Below are 23,081 nucleotides of genomic sequence, written 5' to 3' on the forward strand. Positions count from 1 at the left end.
CGAGCCACATTTGGCTTGAGGGAGGAAGCAATTGAGACCCTCAGTAGACTTTGAAGATGCTCATCAGTAAGTCTGGTCCTGTACTTGGACTTATTGAAGTTCAAGGTGGAGAAGAGCTTTTCACACAAGTACGTGCTCCCAAAAAGGCACATGGTCCGCTTGAACATTCTGGAAAGCTCAGGGAAGCTGGGAGTCAATTCTCTCAAAAATTGCCCAAGCTTGTCTGCTCTTCCACTCACCTCCCTGAACTTGGCTTTGAGTTCAGAGTTGCACTGCAGGTCAATGAGCTCCATTTGAAGCACAGGAGGGGCATCTTGCACATCAAAGGAGAAGGGGTCCGCAAAAATTTGAAATGTGGCTCTGTGCGTCTTGAAGTCTGCAAATCTGTGGTCAAATTCCTCCTGTAGCTTCAAAATGGCATCAGCATACTTCTCACCACTGAATGGTGTGCCTGCATCCACAAGTGCCTTGCATGCTGGGAAATGGCAAAGGTTTGTCTGAGATAGCTGAACTTTCCATAGCATAAGTTTTGTGGAGAATGCTCTCACATTGTCATAGGCAGCACTGACAAGTTGCCCCTGGCCTTGTAACCTCTTGTTCAGTACATTAAGCTCATGCGTGACATCAACAAGAAAAGCTAAGTCCATGAGCCATATAGGATCACTTAACACAGGAACAGCCACCCCATTCTTCTCCATGAAGACTTTCACTTCTGCTCTCAACTCAAAAAATCTCTTCAACATGTTTCCCCTGCTGAGCCAACGTACCTCGGTGAAGTAAAGCACGTCCCCATATTCTGACTCCATTTCTTCTAAAAAAGCACGGAACCTTCTGTGTTTTAAGCCCCTGGATCTGATGTGGTTGATGCATTGCACAACAACAGACATCACGTTGTCAAATTTCAGGCATTTGCTGCAAAGGGCCTGCTGATGGATAATGCAGTGCAGAGCTATGGCTTCCTCCACACCCTCCTCTTCCAGTTTTTTTTGAACAAGTGCCACCAGTCCATTTTTCCTCCCTGTCATTGATGGCGCTCCATCAGTTGTTATCCCAACAAATCTCTTCCATGAAAAACCGGCATTCTCAATGGCATCACACAGCTGGTGAAATATCTCCTGAGCGGTGGTCTGGCCATGCATTGGCATTACTGTGAGCAACTCCTCTGTCACTTCAAAATTGTCATCAACACCACGGACATATATTGCGAGCTGGGCAGTGTCAGTGATGTCTGTGGTCTCATCAAGAGCGACTGAGTATACACTGAAACATTTTGCTTTCTCACACAGTTGATCATAAATGTCACTTGACATGTCACAAATGCGCTCTGCCACGGTGTTGGCAGAAAGGCTGATGTTGCTGAACTGACCTTTCTTTTCTGGACAGACAATACTTGCAGCCTGTAACAGGCACTTTTTGACAAATTCACCTTCTGTAAATGGCTTTCCTGCTTTAGCAATCATCTCACTAACCACATAGCTAGCTTCGACTGCTGCGTTATTCTCTTTGGTTACTTTCTTAAAAAAATCTTGTTGCTTCAGTAGACATGTTTTAAGATTGGCAACTCGGTTGGCTCTCTCATCTCCCTGGTATTTTGCATAGTCCTCAGCATGTCTAGTTGTGTAATGACGTTTCAAATTGTATTCCTTATGCACCGCAACTTTCTCTGTGCAAATAAGACACGTCGGAGTGCCCCTGTGCTCCACAAAGAAATACTGAATTTCCCACTTTTCCTGAAATTGTCTGTGCTCATCACCAACCTTTCTCTTCACTGCAGGCTTTGAGAAAGACATGTTTGGGGCTGTGTAATATATAATTCCACTAGGTATCGCTGTTGTGTTGAAGTTTAAGTTTTAGTGTTTAGCTGACGTACAAAGAACGTAATTTCCGCTGGTACCAGATTGGCTCAGGGTCCTGCGCCTGCATATGACGTCGAGCACGGCACAGTTAGTGATTGGTTGAACGTCAGAAACCATGGAAACACAAAGTGTTTGTGGTGGCCGTTTAATATTTATATTATAAGTTCTCCCTATAAACGTGCATTTTTTTCACACTGACAGGATCAGATAGTTACAATAAGTGTCCGACAACATACTAGAAAGGAGAAATGAACGTATGTCTACCTTTAGCTTGAGATCGCTGTTTGTTGCGAGAGCCAATCAGTGTGGAGAGTCTCATAACGTTACTGCACACAGGTCCTGTGCGGTGTCCTGCAGGCTGCTGTGCCCGCTGCAGTTTATGGAAGACAGAGTTTACCGACAACCGTTTAACGACCAGGAGAGTTTATGTTTCGCAGCCGGCTCTGGAGGGAGAGAGCCGGTGAATCCCCTGTGAACTTCCCCTGACCGGGGGAATGGGACTGGACCGGAGTTCGCTGGCGGTTTACCTGACCGGGAGTTTCGGAGGGAGAGAACCGGAGGAAAACCGACGAGATTACATACAAAGTCAATGCAGACCGGAGGTTGTTTATTTTTTTCGCGGGACTGGACCGGAGGACTGAACCACTGCTAGCTGGCAGGCAGCCGGCTCAGAGCAGCAGCACTGAAGGATAGAACTGGGGGAAAAACCCACAGTTTACCGGCGGCCGTTTACTGACCATGGGAGTATTTTTGAGTATTTTGCGATTATTTTTGTCGCTTTTGCTGTGAACACCCCTTTAGTCCACACAGCAACAGAACAACAACAAACAGCGATCTCAAGCTAAAGGTAGACATACGTTCATTTCTCCTTTCTAGTATGTTGTCGGACACTTATTGTAACTATCTGAGCCTGTCAGTGTGAAAAAAATGCACGTTTATAGGGAGAACTAGGGAGAATGTGACGCCTCCAGAGGGTATCATGTACCCAGAAATGACAGCGGAGCTTCGGACTTTCAGAGCAGTACAGCGCAGTGATGGTGGTGATCTCAGTCATGGATGATGAGAGAAAAAGCAAAACAGGCGGGCTCGCTCGCGTATGGGCGAGACAAAATCGTGTCAATTGTGTCCGGTGTGCACACAGCTTTAAGCTGTCATTTCTGGGTACATGATACCATACAGCATCCATGTCAAACTCGCGCGGGCCGCACTAACATTAAACTTTCATATCAAGGCGGGGGCCTCAAACTAGCGTCCGGCGGGCCGCATTTGGCCCGCGGGCCGCGAGTTTGAGACCCCTGCTCTAAACCAAGCCTACCTGGCCCAGTTCCATTTTTTTTTCCCCTTCTCCTGCCTCTGTTACTACTCCCTAAGGCAAATGCACTGGCCCAGTTCCATTTTGGTCCTTTGCAACCTTCTCTAGTGTTATTAGGAAAATAAAAACATGAGATACATGGACCCATATCCATTCCAGATACTTTGCTTCTTTTCCTAGAGTCCCAGAAAAACCTCCGGTCCACCGGTTCTGTTTTCTTTAACTACTTTTTTTTTTTTTTTTAGCCTTGCACTAATCTGGGCAATCTGGATTTGTTCCATTTTTTTTCCTCCTCTGGCGAGCCTCTATAGGTTTCATTTTGGTCCCCATTCTCCTCCTTTGCCTGGACCGCCATGCTAAGTGGACCAGTGAAACCCTCCCTTTATTTCTTAAAGGAACATTTTTAGAAGTACACTTCATTTACATTCGATACTCATCACTCACACAGCTGGAGCCAACAGTCAGTTAGCTTAGCTTAGCATAAACGTTTTAAACAAAGGGACAGCTAGCCTGCCTCGGTCAAAAGGTTTTAAAATCCAGTTATATCTTGGTTGTTTATGTCTTTGTTTGTTGGCGCTGTGAAATCCCGGAAATAACCCCCTGTAAAACTGCAAATTGTTATTTATAGACATCAGTTTTTGAACAGATTAAACCAACAATACATAACATGTTTCTTAGAGAGTTTACAGGTGCTGGTAGATGGGCAGATTTTCTTACCTTTAGACAGATTTAGGCTAGCGGTTTCCCTTTTTCCCCTCTTTATGCTAAGCTAAGCTATCCGGCTGCTGGCTGTAATTTCCCATTAAACTAACAGATATGGATATGAGAGTGGTATTAATCTTCTCATCTAGTTTAGAGCAAGATAGCGACTAGGCGTATTTCCTAAAATATCAAGCTATATCTCAAATATTAACAGTGTGGGATTATGCCATGACGCCTGAATGAACACAAGTCCTTTAAACACACAGACGAGGACTATCAGAATGTGAAAGTCAATAAACGTTAATCAACCTTAATCTTCCTTCTATCCATTCTGTTTTTCTTCTCCTCATTCAGGCACCAGTGCCAGTTACAGAGGACTTGCAGAGGAACCAGATGACTAGTACGACTAGTGCCCCCGGCTCCCCCCAGGATCCCATTGAGGTCCGCACTGAAAACCTCTTCCAGAGGACAGAGGTGTTGGCAGGTATGTGTCACAATAAACTGCAACAGACTGCTACAGGCGGGTTTTGTTACTTTTGGACCATTTCCTACTGATTCTAGCCTTTAATGCTAAGCTAAGCTAACTGCATCTTGGCATTAGCTTCATATTGATATTACAGAAAGTTCTCGTCTCTCAACAAGACGGCGTATTGACCAAAATGTCAAACAACTCTGTTTAATATTTCAGCTCATAATGAAAGTAGCCTTTCAGTTTGACATTCCACCAATATATATATATATATATATATATATATATATATATTCTTCGATGCATTCTGGGAGCGTTTATTTCATTTGCCTTCTAAGGTTTCTCAAATGCTTACACGTTGCAACATGTCAGCGTATTTCTGGTAAACGGCTAAATCTAGAAAAATCCATGAAATATTTTCCCTCATGTCTCCCACCTAATCCACTTCTGAAAAATAATTATTTTTAATGAACTCGGTCTGCATCCCTCTGTGGGACCTTGTAGAGTTCACAGTGTTGTGGGTGTTTCAAGTGCATCACTTTGAATACATGAAAGAGTGTGGAATTATCTGACTGGAAATCTCTGTGCTCTCTGATGCCGACTCTCTCTCTCCCTCTCTCCTGACGTATCTGAGGCGAACACTGATTGGCACCTCACTTTTACTTTGTTGTGATATCCATCTGGTGTTGGCAATATGCAGAAACAACATCAACAGGGACAAATCAGGACGGCTTCAGTTAGACGAAAGCTCAGCTCCATTCTCTCTCCTACTGAAAGTCTCATTTCATCTTTTGCTCATTGTTCTGTCACTTTGACAGTAAAAGAAGAGTAGAGCCAGTAGAAAGTCTTTGGATAAGGCCTGTAAATATACTGTGTGTGTGTGTGTGTGTGTGTGTGTGTGTGTGTGTGTGTGTGTGTGTGTGTGTGTGTGTGTGTGTGTGTGTGTGTGTGTGTGTGTGTGTGTGTGTGTGTGTGTGTGTGTGTGTGTGTGTTCTCATCTCTTCCTTCTAGCCTCGTCTACCTCGTTCTCTTTACCCTTCTTCTAGACTATAACCATAACCCTTCATCTCACGTGTGACTTTTAAACAAATAATTGCCCATAATCAAATTTGTATTTATTTGCGCAGCATTGCGTTACTGCTTCTTTAAGCTCAGCAGCTCGCTTGTGTGCCAGGATCCTTGCCCATGGGGCCAGTCGACATGTGGCACACTAAAGTGGCGCAGAGGGCAGATTGTAGCACCAGGAGAAACAGTTTTAGCAACCTATGAAGTCCCTCACACGGGCATAATTGGGAGGGAGAGTGAAATAAGCCCATGTGGCGAGTTAGGAGCATTAGCGAGGAGAGTAAGGGTCAAAGCTGGAGGTGGGGGTGCGTTTCTTAATGAAGCCTGGGCTGATTTTTTTCCACATTTCTCTTGATGTTGCACTACTGTGGGCGCTTCTGGTTTACAACGTGTCATTAAGACAAACAGAAAACTTCTACAGGTGCTGTATAGAAAAACAAACTGCAGGTAAAAGTCCGAGAAAAGTTCAATTTCACAGAGCAAAGTTTCCATCGAATGTAGACCTCGACCCGCCTTCATCCTGATCCAGTGTTGTTCCAGTCATGCAGCACTGGTTGTTGTTGTTTGTCTGTCCTCATTGGATTTATCTGCTCGACTGTTGAAGCAACGGAACCAATATCATCGGCTTCTTCCTCTTGAGCCCCAGTCGGCACTCACTGATTGGAATGCAGACCGTGTCGAATCAACCACTATCGGGACGGCGCGGCTCTGTGTACCAATCAAGGACCGGAGTCTTAATATCCCCCAAGTGGGACAATAACTTTGAAACTCACCAACAGGACACGCATTAGAAGAAGTGAAACGGACTGATGGCAAATGATTGACTTTGTATCTCTCGAGACAAATTGACGTGAAGTAACCGCATCGATTTTAGCTTTCAGCTGAGGCGGTTAGCCACTCGGTTTCACCACATTTAAGCCCTCAATTCTTAGTAGTTTGCTAGGGAATTGAATTAGTATTGAAATGTGTTGCAACAGTAGCTCGCGCTAAAATTAACTGTTGCAATGGATTTCCCAAGACACGGTTCACCTCAGATTAATTCGGCTCATGAGAAGTGCTTTCTTTAGGACAAATTGAAGGTCTCGTTCTCCATGAGGACACACAGTAGACATTGATTTGACGGTTTCCTTCCCTTCCTGTCTCTCTCTCTCCCCCCCCCCCCTCAGCTGTTATCGCAGGCGGTGTGATCGGCTTCCTGTTCGCCATCTTCCTCATCCTCCTCCTGGTCTACCGCATGAGGAAGAAGGATGAGGGCAGCTACGACCTGGGAGAGAGGAAACCCTCCGGCGCCGCCTACCAGAAGGCCCCGACCAAGGAGTTTTATGCATAAACCCATCCCCCGCCGCCAGATCGGCAAATCGCGAGTGACTGTCAAAATCGCAGTCCACCACAACGGAGGAACGACGACAAAATGTTTTTCAAGTTGATTTAAGGAAAAAAAAATTGCATAAAGGAAAGCTTTTGCATAGATTATTGTAATTAAGACCTTTTCTTTCTTCTTTAAAAAAAAAACAAAATATGGAAACCAAGCATTTCTCATTTTATGGCAAATCTCAGTGTATTTAAACATTTTGTGTATTATTTGATAAGGCTGAAAAAATAGTAAACAGGATGTGTACAGGCGAGGAAACTCATCGCATCTGTCTTCTGAGCGGTTTCCAGTCGCTGACTACTTTTAACTGTAGCAGTATGTTATTTGTAAAGAAAAAAAAACAATTTAAAAGTGGAAATAATTGAATATAATTATTCTGTATCAATCCTACTTTCATTTTATTTTGTTTTATTTTGTCCTAGCATGTCTGTCGTTGATCTCTAAAGGTGTATTACATTAATTTATCTTTTCTCTGATGTTTAAAAAAAGAAAAAAATGCCTTTGTAGTTTTGATGAAGCTCTCCGGTCTTCATATTAACGCTGTTAACGGTCAATGTAAATGTTCTCCCTTCAGGTTACAAACGTTATTTGCTCTCGCATCAGTTTTTTTTTTTAGTGAGCGTTACATTATGTCCTGTTTATTTGTTTGTTCTCTTCTCATTGTAGCCTTTTTTTTCTCTCTCTCTCTTCTTTTCGACAGCGTTTTTATTTACATACCAGGAACAGGTCTTTAAAAGATAATTTTTTTTTAAAGATAAGCGCGTCAGGGCTCGAGAAAAAACGCAAGTCTCGCTTCTGTTTGATGTCTAGCCGAACTTCTTTTCTATTTAAACGCGTTCTCTTTTTTTTTCACGTTGCACATCCGCTGCTTTCTGCTCCCCCCCCACCGCTGTCGTGCAGCTTTAAGTGTACGCGCGGGGTGTGTTTTTTTTTTTCTGGGGGCAACGTTTCTTTTCTCTGCGGATTGTGGTGCTTTTGGCCCATAGCCACCTCCCTCCCCATATGTGTCCCCTTTGAGTTTAGTGACCCAAACTCTGCTCTCACCCGAAAACATCACCCTCCCCCTCTCTCTGTTTACCCTGACCTCCCTCGCTCCCACCTTTATAATCAAATTGGAGCACGGTCAGTCGAGTTGTCAACTCGCTCTCTTTTTACTTCACATGGAGCCACAAGCGTAGCCCGGCTTTTCTAGTCCCTGTCCCAGTGTTGATGCTAAGATCTGCTCACTGAAGGTCTGCTACTGCTTGGACGCAAACCCACCAGGCCAGGGCCCCCGATCCCCACATGCAGAGCACATACCTCTGCAGCAAACATCACCCGAAAAAAAAAAAAAAATCCTCCCCTGTAGAAACCTATCTTCTCTCAGAGGGATTGATAAATAAGGCTGCACAGTAAATGTAAGAGTCCAGTGTTATGTCTGAATAGTCTTTGACAAGACACTGGCGTTGAGGGCTACTCGTACTGTTTTTGGTCGGTGGAGGCATTTCAGAAGAGCTTCTGTTGAGAGATGAGGCTGTTCGCCAGGTTTAAAACCTGAGGTTTAGCCGAACACAAGGCCACGTAGCTACATCAAATGAAAACACAGCTAACGGCCACATGACTTTTTTTATTCTTACGTTACGGCTACACAAACTTGCTCTGAAGGGGACGCAGGAGTTTTGTCCGGCAGGTTTTGTGAAGTTGCCTTTTTTTTTTTTTTTTTTTTTTTTAGCTGTACAGTAATGTGAAGTAGTTACAGTAGATGCTGTCACATGGTCCTAACTCCTAACACCACCCACCTGAAGCTGTACATCTCCATCCTTCGCGATTCTTTCAGTCTGTGATCCCCTATGTTGTCCACTAACCATCCCCGTCTCCCCATCCCTGTTGTCCGTTCTCGTCATATAGCACCTAAGGTACTGAACTATACTGAAAAACCCAAAGACTCACAGTATTTCTACTCTCAGACCCCCCCCCCCCCCCCCCCCCCCCCCCTCCACCATGGCCACATCATGTTGTTTCCTCATTCTCTTTATCGTCACTCTTTTAGTTTCTTTCTTTCTTCTTCTTCTCTCTATTAGAGACCTGACCTTTGAGTCCAATTGCTTATTAGTATATGAAAAGATATATAAATATATATAAATGTATATTCACAAATGTTTTAAACCTTCAAAGTGCCTACCATTTGGAAATGTACTTGCTCGAGGTGAGCACGAGGCGGGTGTGTACGCGACGGAGGGGTGTAAACGACTTGACTGGCATTCTGTGAGCATGGATGACTGTAATGGTAACTTTTTTTTTAGTCTTACAAAAGCTGACAGTATTGTACCTATAAGTTGAAACAACACTACTGAATAAACATTGTGGCCTAATATCCAACCGCTTGTGCCATCTTACTTTCTTTTTTCTTCACGAACTGTTGATTGATAACGAACCCCCCCCCCCCCCCGCCCAACATGTCTATAACACTGTATTATATTAGTATGACTATATATATATATATATAAACCTTTGGGAGATGAGTCCTGGGATCTGTTTTGTTTTTGTCCAAAGTTTAGAGCACCGCTTTAACTACATGTTCCCTCTTCTGTTTGTGTTCAGGTTAGATAAACCAGAAACAGCATTTTAATTAAGCTTTAGAGAAGCTGGTATAGGCAGATTTTTTTTTTTTTTTTTTTTATACTTTGGACAGCTGGCGTTTCTCCCCTTGCCTCCAGCCTGTATGCTAAACTGAGCAAATCGCCTCCTGGCTCCAGACTTAACGGACGGACACTGGAGAGTGGAATCAATCTTCTCATCTAAAATCGCTGCAAAATGTTTTTGGAACTATTCCTCTGCAATACTTCAAAACCACAGTCTCATACTATCAATTAATGCGTCATGCTGTTCTGTTATAATTACGGGGCGTTTGTGGGTTTTACATGTAAACATATATTTTTCTATTCCATTATAAATACATTTGAGCAAACATTCCTCCCGGGATCTATTACTAAGTGTTTTGTCTAAGAATTTGAGAAAACGGGCGCCTTGCTTCACGGCTCATTAACCTCTTTTTTTTCAAACAAAGTGCTCATTTGGTTAATTATTCAAAGGTAAAACTTTCTTACCCTAAAGCCAAAAACACCCGCAAAGCAAAGCTGCCCTCTAATAAAAAATAAAAAACAGGGTATCTCTGTATTTATAGATAGAAGATGAGAACATTTAAAAAATGTAGGACTGGCTTTAATACTCTGCAGCACATTCGCTCTCTTAACCTTACTTAAAGTCTAAGGGGATTATCAATGTGCAGATGAGTAATCTGTATGTGGGCTATGTGCTCCACCATATCATTTTAGTGACCTAATCTCCCCTCGTTACAGAGAGAGATTAGAGTAACGGTGGGGATTAATCTCGCGCAGGACTGCACATCTTGAGTGAAACGAGAAACCAGTGGGGCTGACGTGACGCTCTGATAAAACTCAAGTGGGGGGGGTTTACTCTCAATAACGACATTGCTTATTTAGAGCTATCCCATAAAACACTTCGGGGGCTTGTGCCCTCACGCACCGATGATGCTCGTCAAGAACGTGCATGAAATATCTGCTTTCTTGAGATTTGATCCATGCTGACTCCGTGATTACACAGGCCGCTTCATCACAATGGGGTTATTCATACTCCAAAACAAAAAGCCTTCATGAGTGCAAAAAAAAAAAAAAAACCTTGTGATGTTCTCTTTGATGAGGAGAAAGGAGAAGAGGAAGCGAACGTGCATGCATCATTGCGTATTCCTGAAAGTGTGTGTGTGTGTGTGTGTGTTCTTGTGTGTCTTCTCCTCTTGTATCTAACCTGAGGGGAGGCGGATCAATAGGGACGGGATGAAGCCATGACTATATGGTTCTTGATATGTTGTTTTAAGAGAATACTTTCCTTTCTGCCCTTTTCTAAGGAATCGGGTCACTGTGTTCCAATATGGCACGTGATGTTTGCCCAGAGGCCGTTTGTACAAGGCATCCCACCAGGATAGGACCCATTCAAAGGGCGTGGAGAGGGAGGGGGGGGGTGCAGCAGGCAACCAATAGGAGAAGCCATTTATATTGAAGCAGATGCAGCAGCCAACATTTCCCAATCCGTCTGTTCCACTCTGTGCTGCATGTGTTTGCCCTTTTAGTCTCCAGTTTGTGTCAAAGTGCAACCAGGATTCATGTGACGTTTGTGTTTTGTCGGGTTTGTTGTCATGTAAACCGCACTTAGTCAAAGATAAAGGTGGGCGGCTTTTTAAATGCTTTTTAACCTTCCCTTCTTTCCTTCTTTCACTCTGTTGTCTTTCCCTGTGTCTCTCTCTCTTTTTCTTTCTCCTGCCTTTGTAGCTGCTGGCGCTAATTCAATAAAGCTGTCGGCCGTCAACTGGTAGTCAGCGCCAAACCATGCAGAAACGTCAGGGAAATGGCGTCCAAGGTAAACAGGCTGTCAGGCCTCATGAGATCTCATGGCTGGAGACTAAGCCTGGGCCCGACTCGGGTGGACACGTTGCACCTCGCTGACCCAGACGCCCAAGCCCCGGCCCTGGCAAAGCGTAACTGTGATGATTATAGTATGCTGAAGTTGAAGTCTATATTCTTGCCCGCCGTTGGTCGTAGTCTCCGTTGCCACAGGCCTCAGTCTGAACTCTACCAGCTGCAGCCACTTCTGCACGGTGCTCTGCAGCTTCAAGCGAAGCAGTCGCTCTGACTCTCTTTGCATAGAAGTGCATCACACTGGAAGCGATGTATCTATAGGTATCAAGAGACACAGCCGGCTGAGAAGACAGAGGTTGCACTAAATGAGATTTAACTTCCTGTATGAGGCACAAGCTATATATATATATATATATATGTATATGTATCTGTGGCTCGTGGTGGAAAGGGGAAATTGCAACACACCAGAGAATAATGAATAGAAACCATTTAAGGTCCTGCTTTTCAACATTTTATATTTAAACGTTATTCTCACTACGAAGCACACCCAGACAAAGAAAGGAATGAAAAAATACAGTTGGTTGCATAATGGTGCAAGGCAAATTAGCAATACGAGTTGTGGTCGGGTGTTACCATTATCTACACTTACATAGGTGTTCGCAAACAATTCCAATAACTAAGTCCAATAAGTTAAGTCCAAAAGTCCAAATATTTTGGGGAAAAAAAACATGTAATTGTTTCCAAAATTCACAACATGTCTTAATCAAACAGAATATTCTCCCTCGATCCACATCTGTTGGAGTTTAGCCTTTCAGAAAAAAAACGTCACTGCAGGAAACCGCTCGCTTCTCCAATTTGCCAGCACACGAGGCTTTTAAAAGGATTGAAATGGTTCAATTCATTTTACGCCCGAAACACAGCTATGATCAATTAAGAGATTACACACAACCCCTTTGCCGCTTGCGCCTTACTTTGCGCCCAGATTATGTGCCATTAAACTCACTAAAGTGGGGATGGACACGCCATAAATGCACACGTGCCATGCATCTATAGGGCCCTAAGAGTGTGAAGCCATGCTGGCAGCTTAGTGAGGCTGTACTTGCTAAATGCTCACATCTGCATGCTAACATGCTGATGTTTAGCAGATATAATATTTACTATGTTCATCGTCTTAGTGTACTGTGTTAGCATGCAAACGTTTGCCAATTAGCCCTAAACACATTCTGCAGGTATTTTGTCTGAAGTATTGGACAAATTAGATTTTCGACCTGATGGCAACACTATATACACTCTATAGTAGGTGAAGGGATCACCAAAGTTAGCATGATTCCTCTTGAGGAGGGCAGGAATGTCTGCACCAAATATCTTGACCATCCATTCAGTAGTCGTGGAGGTATTTCACTCTGAACCTCAAATGTCAACCTCATGCTGGAGCTGTAGAGGAAAAGTCAGGAGATCAACAAGGTCAGCAGGGTTCATCCTCTGGGGACCAATGTTGCATCCGTTTCATCATAATGACAGTTACTCTGAATAGGTCTGTTTCCACAAAATGGATTTGACCGGGAACCGGTCAGGTCTCATTACCACGTTAACGTATCAAAGCGAGCAAATAAATGTAAAACTTAACGGTATTTTTTGGATAGAAGGCCAACTCGGCCCATTTATCATCAAATAATAACGGATGGGATCAGAGATAAGTGAAGAAACCCACGTGGGACTGGACAAAATTGGAGAAGGGTAATCAGTTATATTTCATTTTACACGAGTCTAATTATTATTTGGTCGTCTCTGCTGTAAAGACACTGGGCGTTGGCAACTCCTGTCTCTTGTTGAATACTCTTCACTGGATTCAAGGTTTGACTGCTCAAAGAGGGCAGAGGAGACAGAACGGCATGAGCAGCATTTCCTGGCCTTTCCTGAAAGCAGAGCGATAGTGTAACTCACCCCTGTGAGCGAGGTGAGCTCAGCTGAGTACTTCTTAGGATCAGAGGCTTTAGTGCCCAAAAGGTGCTTAGGAGGTGAATCGTGTTTGAATGCTGAAGAAATGAAGGAAGTGCAACAATGTGTTGAATTTGTGCCAATCTTGTGCGGGCTTAGTCTCCATCTCCTTTATTATTGTCCCACTCTTTAAAAGCTCTGAGTCATGTATAACAAAAAAAAGGTAATTTAGTTCTTGAGGTTTTAAAGCTTAATGATGCTTTTTACATTAGGCAGGGAGGCATAAAGTAATTATGCAACAATTTTGCTTAGTTTAGATGATCCACCGGGGAATTTGAACAATTTTAATTCCTCGGTTGAAAGTAAAAACAGAGCCGGTCCAGGTTGGGAGTGCAACGCTTGGCTGCTACTGTAAATTGGTTGTTGCGGTTGTTTCAAACATTAAGCAATTAAGTCATCACTGCTGCATAAAGAACCGCACATTTGGGATGGAAGAAGAATGTAATGACTGCTGCTAAGTAACGCATTCAAAGGATGAGAAAAGAGGTTTTCCAGCACTCTGTTCCAGCAAAACAAAAGCTGACAGACATAGAAATCAACTGAACGCCATGAAAGACCATGTTTGAGACCTTTAAACATGTTTCTTTTGTTCATGAAAGCATGTATTACGTGGTGATCTGAGTAGCTGTGGGTGGGCCTATATAGGCCTGGCTCCACCCACTATCATGTGACTAACATTTTGATGAGTAACCGTGATTTGACACGCTAATAATACATTTCCCCCCTCATTTGTAATAGAACGCACAACCTAATCATGTTTAAGAAGGACACTTTACAAAGAGCCGAATTATGCCTTGGTTCAGTTTCATCCAATTTGTTGGCCCACTTTCATGAAGGTCGATGTAATTTAACAGGCCAGATGAGGCATTGAAGGAACAAGCTGGTAGTGTGAGCTCACAAGATTGACCTCATGCCCTCTTTTTTTATGTATCATAAAGGTTTTCTGAGCTTATCCGTTATATTTAAACAGATTTCTCCCACATGACACTCAATTATATTTCATGATTGCACTGATTTATGTGAATAACATCCACATTTTGTTGACTCTAGACACTGAACCAGCCTTTTGTTAAGGACTAATGAAACGATTTAAGATTCATTTATCAAGGTAAAAGTTACTGTTTTACAGCTTTCTGAGCACACAAATCATATAATGGTATGTTTCAGCCCGAAGGACGACCGCTCCCTGACTCTGACGAAACATGTTCCGCCCGGTTATTCAAACAAGCAGAAGTATCATTTTCAACGATGTTCATAAAATTGAAGCCCTCAAAAAAAAATCTAAACATTCTGCTCCAAAACCTCCAGCTGTCCCACTTTTTTGCTGACATGATTTGGAGTTTTTGGCCGCGAGTCAGAGGTACAGCACAGCACAAGCTATGTTGATGAATGTGGACAGTTACTCAGCTGTAGCATTAATCACAAACTTCCTGAATATACAAATGAGGACATATTAAACCCTCTAATCATAAGTTTGGCACTCGCGTGCAGCTGTGCAAGCATCTCCGTGAGGCTGAGCCAAATGTCGGTATGCTAACGTTTGCTAATTGTCTCCAAACCCAAAGTACAGGGTAACGTCATTAGTTTTACGGCTATTTGGACATAAACCAAAGTGTTGGACAAAGTAAACTCTTCACCTGATGGTGGCGCTGGATGAAAAGTTCAGGGATCATTCAACAGTTTGTCCTGAGGGGGATGTAAATGTCTAAACCGACTCTCGTGGCAATCCGTCTGATAGCTTAAGACATTTCTGTCAAAACTACAAACGTCAACCTCATGGGGACGCCGGAGGAAGAGCCGGCTCATTACAAAGATCAGTACGCCAAATGGGGACCACGTCTATATCAAACAGATTCTGCATTCACATCTGTAGAATGCAGAATCCGGTCGTTGCTGGATAAGTGATATGAAGAGCTAGATGAAAAGTGAAGGGATCATCAGTGGCAGTAGGGTACATCCCCTGGGGACTATGAATGTCTGTACCAAATGTCATAGCGAGCCATACAATAGTAAAAGAGTTCGTTAAAACCCCAAATGTCAACCTTAGGGTTGCGGTAGAGGAACGGTCAGGGGATTCACAAAATCAGCAGGCCTCATACGCCGTGATTGTCTGTGCCCAATTACATGGCAATTAATAAAAAAAAGGAAACAATCAGAGTTGTTGAGATAGTTCTCAGTGGACCGACCAACAGATCTGCTCTGACAAACCTACCAGAAATAGAAGCTGACTGCTATAAAAGCTGTATAATTGCTGTCTGCATGTTACAAAAACTCTTTAGAAAATAGGCTAATATAACCTTCCGCACGCAAGACAAACTCAATTTAGAGAAACGACGAGCTGCTCACTTTGCCACTTAATCACAGAGTTTCTTGATTAAACACCGACTGATAATGAATGCCAATGCGCCACCTTGCTTCCTCGATAGGATTTTGGAAATCACGCCGTTCCCCGAGCACCCTCATACGAACACACACACACACACACACACGCACGCACACACACGCACACACACGCACACACACTTCTCATCTTCCCCAGCTATAGCCAGCAACATGATATCACCATCATTTCATTTAAACGCAGCCTGCTCCTCGGAGGTCCATTGAGGGGAAAATGGAAGTTTTGTTTTTGATTAGAGTGCCCGTGATGGGAACGTTTATAGCCATTATATACTAATTAGATCTGAAGCTATGGGGAGGAAAAGTCATATGGATTTGTGCTCGGAGCCCATGGGAAACGCTCCGCTTTCCGGGACAGGAACACTCACTTTGCCGATGGTTTGAATTACAGTTTTTTTTTTTAGTCGCGTTAATGCCATTTAACAGACTGCGTCTGCACTCAGTCACTTTTCACTACAGTGAGTATTTAGTGTGGTAAAATACAAGCAGTATAGGGAGTAGTGAATGATTTCAGACACATCCATACGGTTACAGTAAAGATCAAGGCTGAAGAGGGAAAGAGGAGATTTGACGTTGAAATTGTTAACTTTTGAAGCGATGAACTTCAAAACTAAAACACGTATACATTTCAATGAGAATGTTCAGTAAAGTCACAACATGCTGAACCCATCTTATTTAGTCTTATTCATCATTTTATTATATATTCATCACAGAGAGCGGGTGCTTTTTTCAGTCCCTGAACTCCGGCAGACCTTTCCAAAGACCTGGCTCTGCACTGCTGCCTTTGTTCTCATAATCATGGCAGCGCCGCGTGATGAAAGCCTCATATCTCCAAATAAATCCTCTTTCCAGGATGTAAAAACCAGGGGGGGCAAGTACGGGGCCGGGGGGGGTGCGTCTTTTGAAGTCAAATCTGTATGGAGAAAAGCAGGGGGTGATGCACACTAGTGTAGCAGCCAGACTAAGTATATGTTAGTGAAACGTTAATCACTTATCAGAAGCAATGTGAAGAAACCAGTCGGTGGCAGATGGGCTCCGGAGGAGTGCCGTCGCGTTAATCCGCCGGTGATGGATGCAGTGATTCGTGTCTTGACGCCGCAAGCCGAGGATGTTGGTGGTGAGGACAGACCTGAAGGATCAGCCCGGTTAATGATGTGTCCACTCCTCCGTGTGGTTTAAAAGCTTCAGAGAACCTGCGGAGCTGATGGGCCTCAGACATGCTGCTCTCTCCAGATGTCTCACGTGTCTCCAGCATTTAGATCTCCGACGTCACCTCCACATGCAGACTAGATGGATGCATGATGTATCATTTCAGCGTCCACATTGCGGCATGTGCAATAGACATAATACAGGAAGTTCAAAGTCTGCAAAATTGACTCAAACGCGTCATGATGCAACGTTTTTTGCCAGACGGCCTCTGGCTGTGGGTCTTCTAGTCCAAAACCCGGGGTGAAGGCGGCTCCGGCAGACTGTCCTCAGTGCGAGGGGTCTGCGGCGATGCCGGCAACCCACCTGACCCGTCTTGAAACTCGAAAACCTGTCTCGTTAACCGTGTGTTGTGGGTGTGACTTTTCTGTCGTGTCATCACCATTTATAAGATGAGATGAGATAAGATCATCCTTTATTAGTCCCGCAGGGGGGAACTTTACAGGATCACAGCAGCAAAGTGGACAGTGCACACAAGATACAGAGTAAAAAATAAGAGCAGCAGTAATATAAATATAAATACTTGTACAACCAATGTGTTTATGAATACATTGTTTACAAGAACACAAAGTTGTTTATCTATCCTCTGGATTTTGCTCTTAAAGTGCACCAGTTTCATGCATTTAACTTAAAAAAATATCAGAATTTAGGGTGAATATTCCTGTATTCATTTCATTTTGCAACATTGTGCTGCCCTGCATCCAGACGTACCGAGCCAGATTTGGGCTTCAGTAAGTGGATACGCTAAGGCCCAAAAAGGGACTATTGTTATTGCCTTTGCACCTCACAACTCAAACTATTTGCATATCTGTTATGTCTATTAGCCACGCTAGCGTAGCTTTAGGTCCACCAGTCCACCACTGGTCTGGACTGAATCCTCTCAAAATAGCCGTGAACTTCGTCCAGATACCCACGACTCCGGTGTTCCTTTTTCCTGCCATTTTTCTCTTTTTAGACAGTAAGAAGCATTTAGTTTTTTGCAGTGTGAATAGCAGGTGAAGTTATTAAATGTGCTTGTAGATTGCCAAACATTCCCTTTTTATATGAACTACCTAATGTTAGAGAAAGGTCGAAGTCACATCCGTTTGTAGCTCCAAGCCGATAATACAGGTAGGTCTACTGAAAACATTTCATTAAAAATTGTTACCTGAAGCAACTGCAACGCATTACATCAACAATATAAACGGCTTTGATGCCAGCGTGTCTGTGCCTGTGATTAGTGGAGCTGACGACAGGCGCTCGAATCGTACCCAACATGCTACTGATGTGACAGGAGGGCCTGAGCGACGTTCAAGTAGCGCTGCAAAAAAAAAGAAAATTGGCTCCTCGCAACACGGCTCTTATCATCCTCTCATCAGGTTTTTGTCGACGCTTTTACATCTCTCTTGTCAGCGCTTCCATCATCTACTGACGCACGTTCATTATTTGTGACAGACAGGGTCTCCGTCTGCAAAGAAAGCGTTCTCTTTCTGCTCTGATTGGACACGCTTTGTTTTTCCTTTTGATTCACCGTCTGCAGACTGTTGTGCATGTGTGGAGCCTTCATCCTGCTAATGATCAGCTGTGCTGTGAGTGTATCCTCTGCTTGGTGTGTGTGTGTGTGTGTGTTTTCATCATGACTGATTGATTGGACCTGATGTGTTCAGCGCATGTAGGAAAACAGCAATCAAACACACATTATGTCATTACAAGCTGGTCATGTTTGCAGAAATCTAATCCCAAAAAAAAAACGGTGACTAGAATTGTAAACGCGGACTGTTATTATTGCACGCAGCACATATTTTGGTTCGTCTTTTCCAATTTTTTTTTAGTTTCACGTCACCTTCTTCGCAAATTCTTGACTCCTGAGACTGACTTTTTTTTGGGAATGCCGCCTTTTCATGTGACAGCTGATAAGTTATGTGACACATCACCCTGCCGCGGCGGGCTTCAAGCACCGTGAAGCATTCGCCTCTGTTTCTATTCTGATTCTTCACTCAAGCCTGCACACCTTTTCATCCGTCTCCGACTCAGCCATTCAAGCCGTAAAAAGAAAATAATAATAATAAAAAAAAAGAAGCAAGACAACATCGCTGATTGAGCTCGAGCAACAACAAAAGAAGATAGATTCTAAGAAAAGACATTGCCCATTCGGCTCTCTGTTGCCTGCATGGCTGATCTTTTCTCCCCCTTTTGTGTGCTTTTGTCTTCCTCCTCGCTCTTCTTCTCTTTCACGCCGCTCCTCTACCTGCTGTTTTGAACGGCCGAGTGAAGACTGAGAGGGGTGGTGGGGTGGGGGGGGGGAGAAAGTAGAGTGAGTGAGTGAGTGAGACGGACGGTGAAGGGAAAGCAGGATGAGGAGGATGGAAGGGGAGAGAGGAAGAGGGGAGAAGGGAAGGGGGAGGGCTCCCCGTCTCCAGGCGAGGCTTTAATGAAGAGCCTTTGAAGTTGGCTGTGATTGAGCAGCACCCGTGTCCTCTTCAAACGGGACCAACATCCCTCCGAGAGACATGCCTCACCCTTCCCCGTCTTCCATCTCTCCCTCTTGATTTCCCTTTCTTTTTTTGTCTCTGGCAATTCCACGTGAGATGCTCACCTCCTCCTCGCTCCTCTCTCCTGCAACCAACCCGCCTTCGACCTCCTGTCCCTCCTCTGTGATCAGGACATGGATCATGTCTCTACTTAACTAACCGTGGTGGTCCCATCCCGTTAGCTTCAGGACTTTGAAGCCCCCCCCGTGACTGCAGGACCGGAGGGATGTTGGGGGAATGAAAAAGAAAAATGAGTGTGGGCGACGTCGGTGGTGCTTGCGTGTGTGTGTGTTTTTCAGGCCGTGGTTGCCTGGGTGCATGTATCTGTATGTGTCAAAAGGCGCACATTCAGAAAACACACATCGCCTCCAGACTTCAGGAAGAGATAGCGATTCCCCTCCCCCGTCGTCGTCCGGCGCTGATACCACTCTGTTATCTCAACAAAGTGGCTCCGTGGGCGATTTTTCGCCCGGCGCCCACCCACCCATCCACCAACCCTCCCACGCTCTTCCTCCTCGTCTTCCTGCAGGTCATCCTCATCTCTTGCTTTCTCCTCTTACACAGCTTCTCCATTTACCCCTCCCCCAGCTAATTGATCTATATTCCACCGCGGTGGGCCCCTGCTATATACACTATCTGTGACTCCTCGCCCCGAAGCGATCTATTATGGCCACGCGTTATCAAAAGGAATATATACGGTGCTGCACATGGTTTGCATTTCAACCGAGGGGAAGTGAACTTTAAGATTGCAGTATACTCTCAGTGTGATGTAAACTGTTAATATATGATGTCACACACTGTTCCACTGATTGACAGCTGGTGGCAATAATATGCCAGGAAAATGTAGCAATAAGCCCGCAAAGAAAAATACAGTTAGCGAGGGAATATAGATGAGAACAACAAAAAAAACTGCTTTGCAATTAGCTTGTTAGACCTCAAGGGTGTGTTTCGTTGAGAAACACTCAGTGGTGGAAGAAGAATTCAAATGATTGAAGTAAAAGCAGCAATACCGCACGATAAAAAAGATTTAATCGCAAGTAAAAAGTCCCGCGTTCAAAATGTCACATCAAGCTGCTACGAGGAACTTTTGGTCCCTCTGGACAAAACCAGTTAAAAGTTCCCCGCAGAAGCTCAAAGAACACATATAATGGAACATTCCACAGCTTGAAACTCTGAGTGCAAATACTAGTTTTTCAGAAAACTCCACAGAGCGCTTCCAAAATTCTGATATAAAAACTGCAGTTCTTCTTCATGCCGTTAGTTTAGAATGCGACTCTCGCTACAACATGGCGGCGCTGACTTGCAGTCACGTGCTGTTGTGTTTTGTTGGGGCCGAGGCTGGCATGCGTGAATTTAACTCTGGATTTTCGTGTGGCGGACAGGAGGCCCGGGACGGTCAGTCAGCCACTGGCGGGCTTAGTCTGTGTGATCACAGCCCCTCTTCTCATCCAGGCCCTGTTTTCTTTTTTTTTTTTGGCGGCGGCGGCGGCGTGGCCAGCGAGAGATTAATGGGTTGAAAGCAAACATTAGCGCGGCGCTATAGTACACCCTGGCTCTTTGCTCCCCTCTCGTACTCCGTCTCCCTTCTTTACCCCTGAGCTCAGAATCTCTGCATGAACCGGTCTTCCAGTGCGAGAGGAGACCTTTTGAAGGATGTCTTAATAACAAACCGCTCCGGGAACCTGCCACTAGCTAATCCTGCTGTTTGACATGGGATTTTAGCATTTCAATAGTCAAATCAAAGCATAACAAAATCAGTTCTGCGCACCACAGAAAAGATGCATCAAAGTATTAAAGCTCTGGTTTGTGCAACCGGCACCCGAAATGTCTCAGATCTTGAGACACCAGGTCAGCAATACCCTGAACTGCAAAAACATTGCACAGGGAGTTAAAAAAATAAAACCGTCTTCAGGCTGACTCGAGCAAAAGATTGTTGTAATGCGCTTCTTTCTTACTTTTTTTAATGTTCCCTCTCGTCTGTCTCCGCTGCTCAGCGAGGCGGTTGTCTGAGGTTTTGAGTCCCGCCGTGCTGCTCCATGCCTGCGGAAACAGCTTTGATTGTTAACCCATAAATGATTCACCGAGTCATATTTTTAGGCTGGAGACATTTTCAATGACGTATTTATCAAGTGAGCCGTTCAGCATGTGTCCATAATCGAGTTGGCGCAAATATGTCTATGAGATTTTAAGTTTGGGAGCTGTAAGGTGCTTTAAAATATTTATTTTCACTGCCTTGGTTTTAGCTAATCCTTTAGAACAGGGGTGTCCAAACTTTTTTCAAAGAGGGCCAGATTTGATAATGTGAAGATGCCCAAGGGCCAACAGTCCCTGCTGACATTATTTTAAACAATACAAGTTGCCTATACATACACTATTATTTAATAATTATATTTTCAATGACACAGCAGGGATAATTTTATTTTAAATATGATCTTTAAAATGTAGCATTCTGGTGTACTCTGAGAAGAAAATTAAGTGATAAGACATTTACTTTAAGCAAAAAACTAATTTATTATTCAGTTATTAATCAGTATTTCAGCTCTGGTTGAACAGCTGGATAGTTTTTTTCAATCTATTATTATTATTAACCTTTTATGTAGACAAAATCCATTGAGAATGAGGTCTCATTTTCAAAAGTTTGTCATTTAAAAACAAAGATAGCAAGAGTAGCGAGAACCATCGCCTGTACAAATAAAGTGATTAGTTTTCATTGAACCCCGTTACTGTATTAACTTCCACTGTTACTGTAAAGCTGTTAGAATTGTGGCCTATCTTCTATTTGCAAATAATATGCATTCAATCCAGTTCAATTATTTAAATTAGAATGAAGAGTAAAGTAATAGCTGTGATCTATACACACCTCTGCATTAGCAACCTGCTGAAATGAAGATACAGGCACCTTAACCCTCTCTATCATTACTTCAGGGCCCTGTTGGGACCGGAAGTACCCTGGCTGTGGTCATCACAGTGAACAGTGTCTGGGAGTGTGATGAGAGGGCACGTGAGCCCTTGTTACTGTAGTTCATCTCCTTGGAGCAGAGGCAGCATTTAGCATACCCTGCCTTATCAATATTTCTAAAACACTGCGACAGCAGGAAGCTGTACTCACGTCTGTTTAGAGTAGACCTCCACCTTTATCCAGGCCCAGCTCCACCTTTATCCAGACCCAGCTCCTTCACATCTCAGCCCTGCATCAAGCTGCGCTACACAAACAGCGTCCTCTCCCTGAAGCTCTTTGACCTCATCATCTCATCAGTATCTGGGCCTCATCATCGTGGTCTTAAAAGTTATTGTCACCACGAAATCATCCTCATTCTACTTTGAGTTAAAAAAAAACAACCTGCCAGCAGATCCGCCGGTGTTCCGGTTTAACGTTAACGAGTGACCGCGTGAACTGAACCGGGCATGTTTCATCGCGTTACGTTTTTTTTCCTCCTAAATCGCGATAATGACGAATGTTAACAAAGTTCCGCATGCAGTGGACGTTATCCTTAACCGAGCAAGTCTGAACTGTAACGGAGGGAAAGACGGTGTAGACATCTTAACGCTGATTGGCCAAGACTCGACACATCAAAGATGTTTTATTGCGAAGATCACGTCATCACCTTTTTTCCTCGTCTCAATCCAATCTGAGAAACGCTGGCTGGCCAGATGACCCCCCCCCTAAAGAGAAAACATCTACGGATCACGTGGATGATATATTTTCATTCAAAACGGCTAATTTCGCTGAAAAGCAACAAGTTTGCAGGTATGCATTTGACTCGTGGGCCCGCGAAAAA

At 43.9% G+C, this 23,081-nt stretch overlaps 1 protein-coding gene across 1 annotated transcript in view; it reads left to right on the top strand.

The window, feature by feature from the left end:
- sdc2 (syndecan 2) overlaps nucleotides 1-9,129 on the top strand; it is a 44,536-nt gene extending 35,407 nt beyond the window's left edge. Inside the window, exons 4-5 of the mRNA XM_079176728.1 lie at nucleotides 4,225-4,354; nucleotides 6,571-9,129. Of these exons, the coding sequence (XP_079032854.1) occupies nucleotides 4,225-4,354; nucleotides 6,571-6,734 (294 nt within the window). The 3' untranslated portion in view covers nucleotides 6,735-9,129. The remainder of the gene's footprint in view (nucleotides 1-4,224; nucleotides 4,355-6,570) is intronic.
- The last annotated feature ends 13,952 nt before the right edge of the window (nucleotides 9,130-23,081 follow it).

This window comes from Pholis gunnellus (genome assembly GCF_910591455.1).
Source record: "Pholis gunnellus genome assembly, chromosome: 16".
Taxonomy (NCBI): domain Eukaryota; kingdom Metazoa; phylum Chordata; class Actinopteri; order Perciformes; family Pholidae; genus Pholis; species Pholis gunnellus.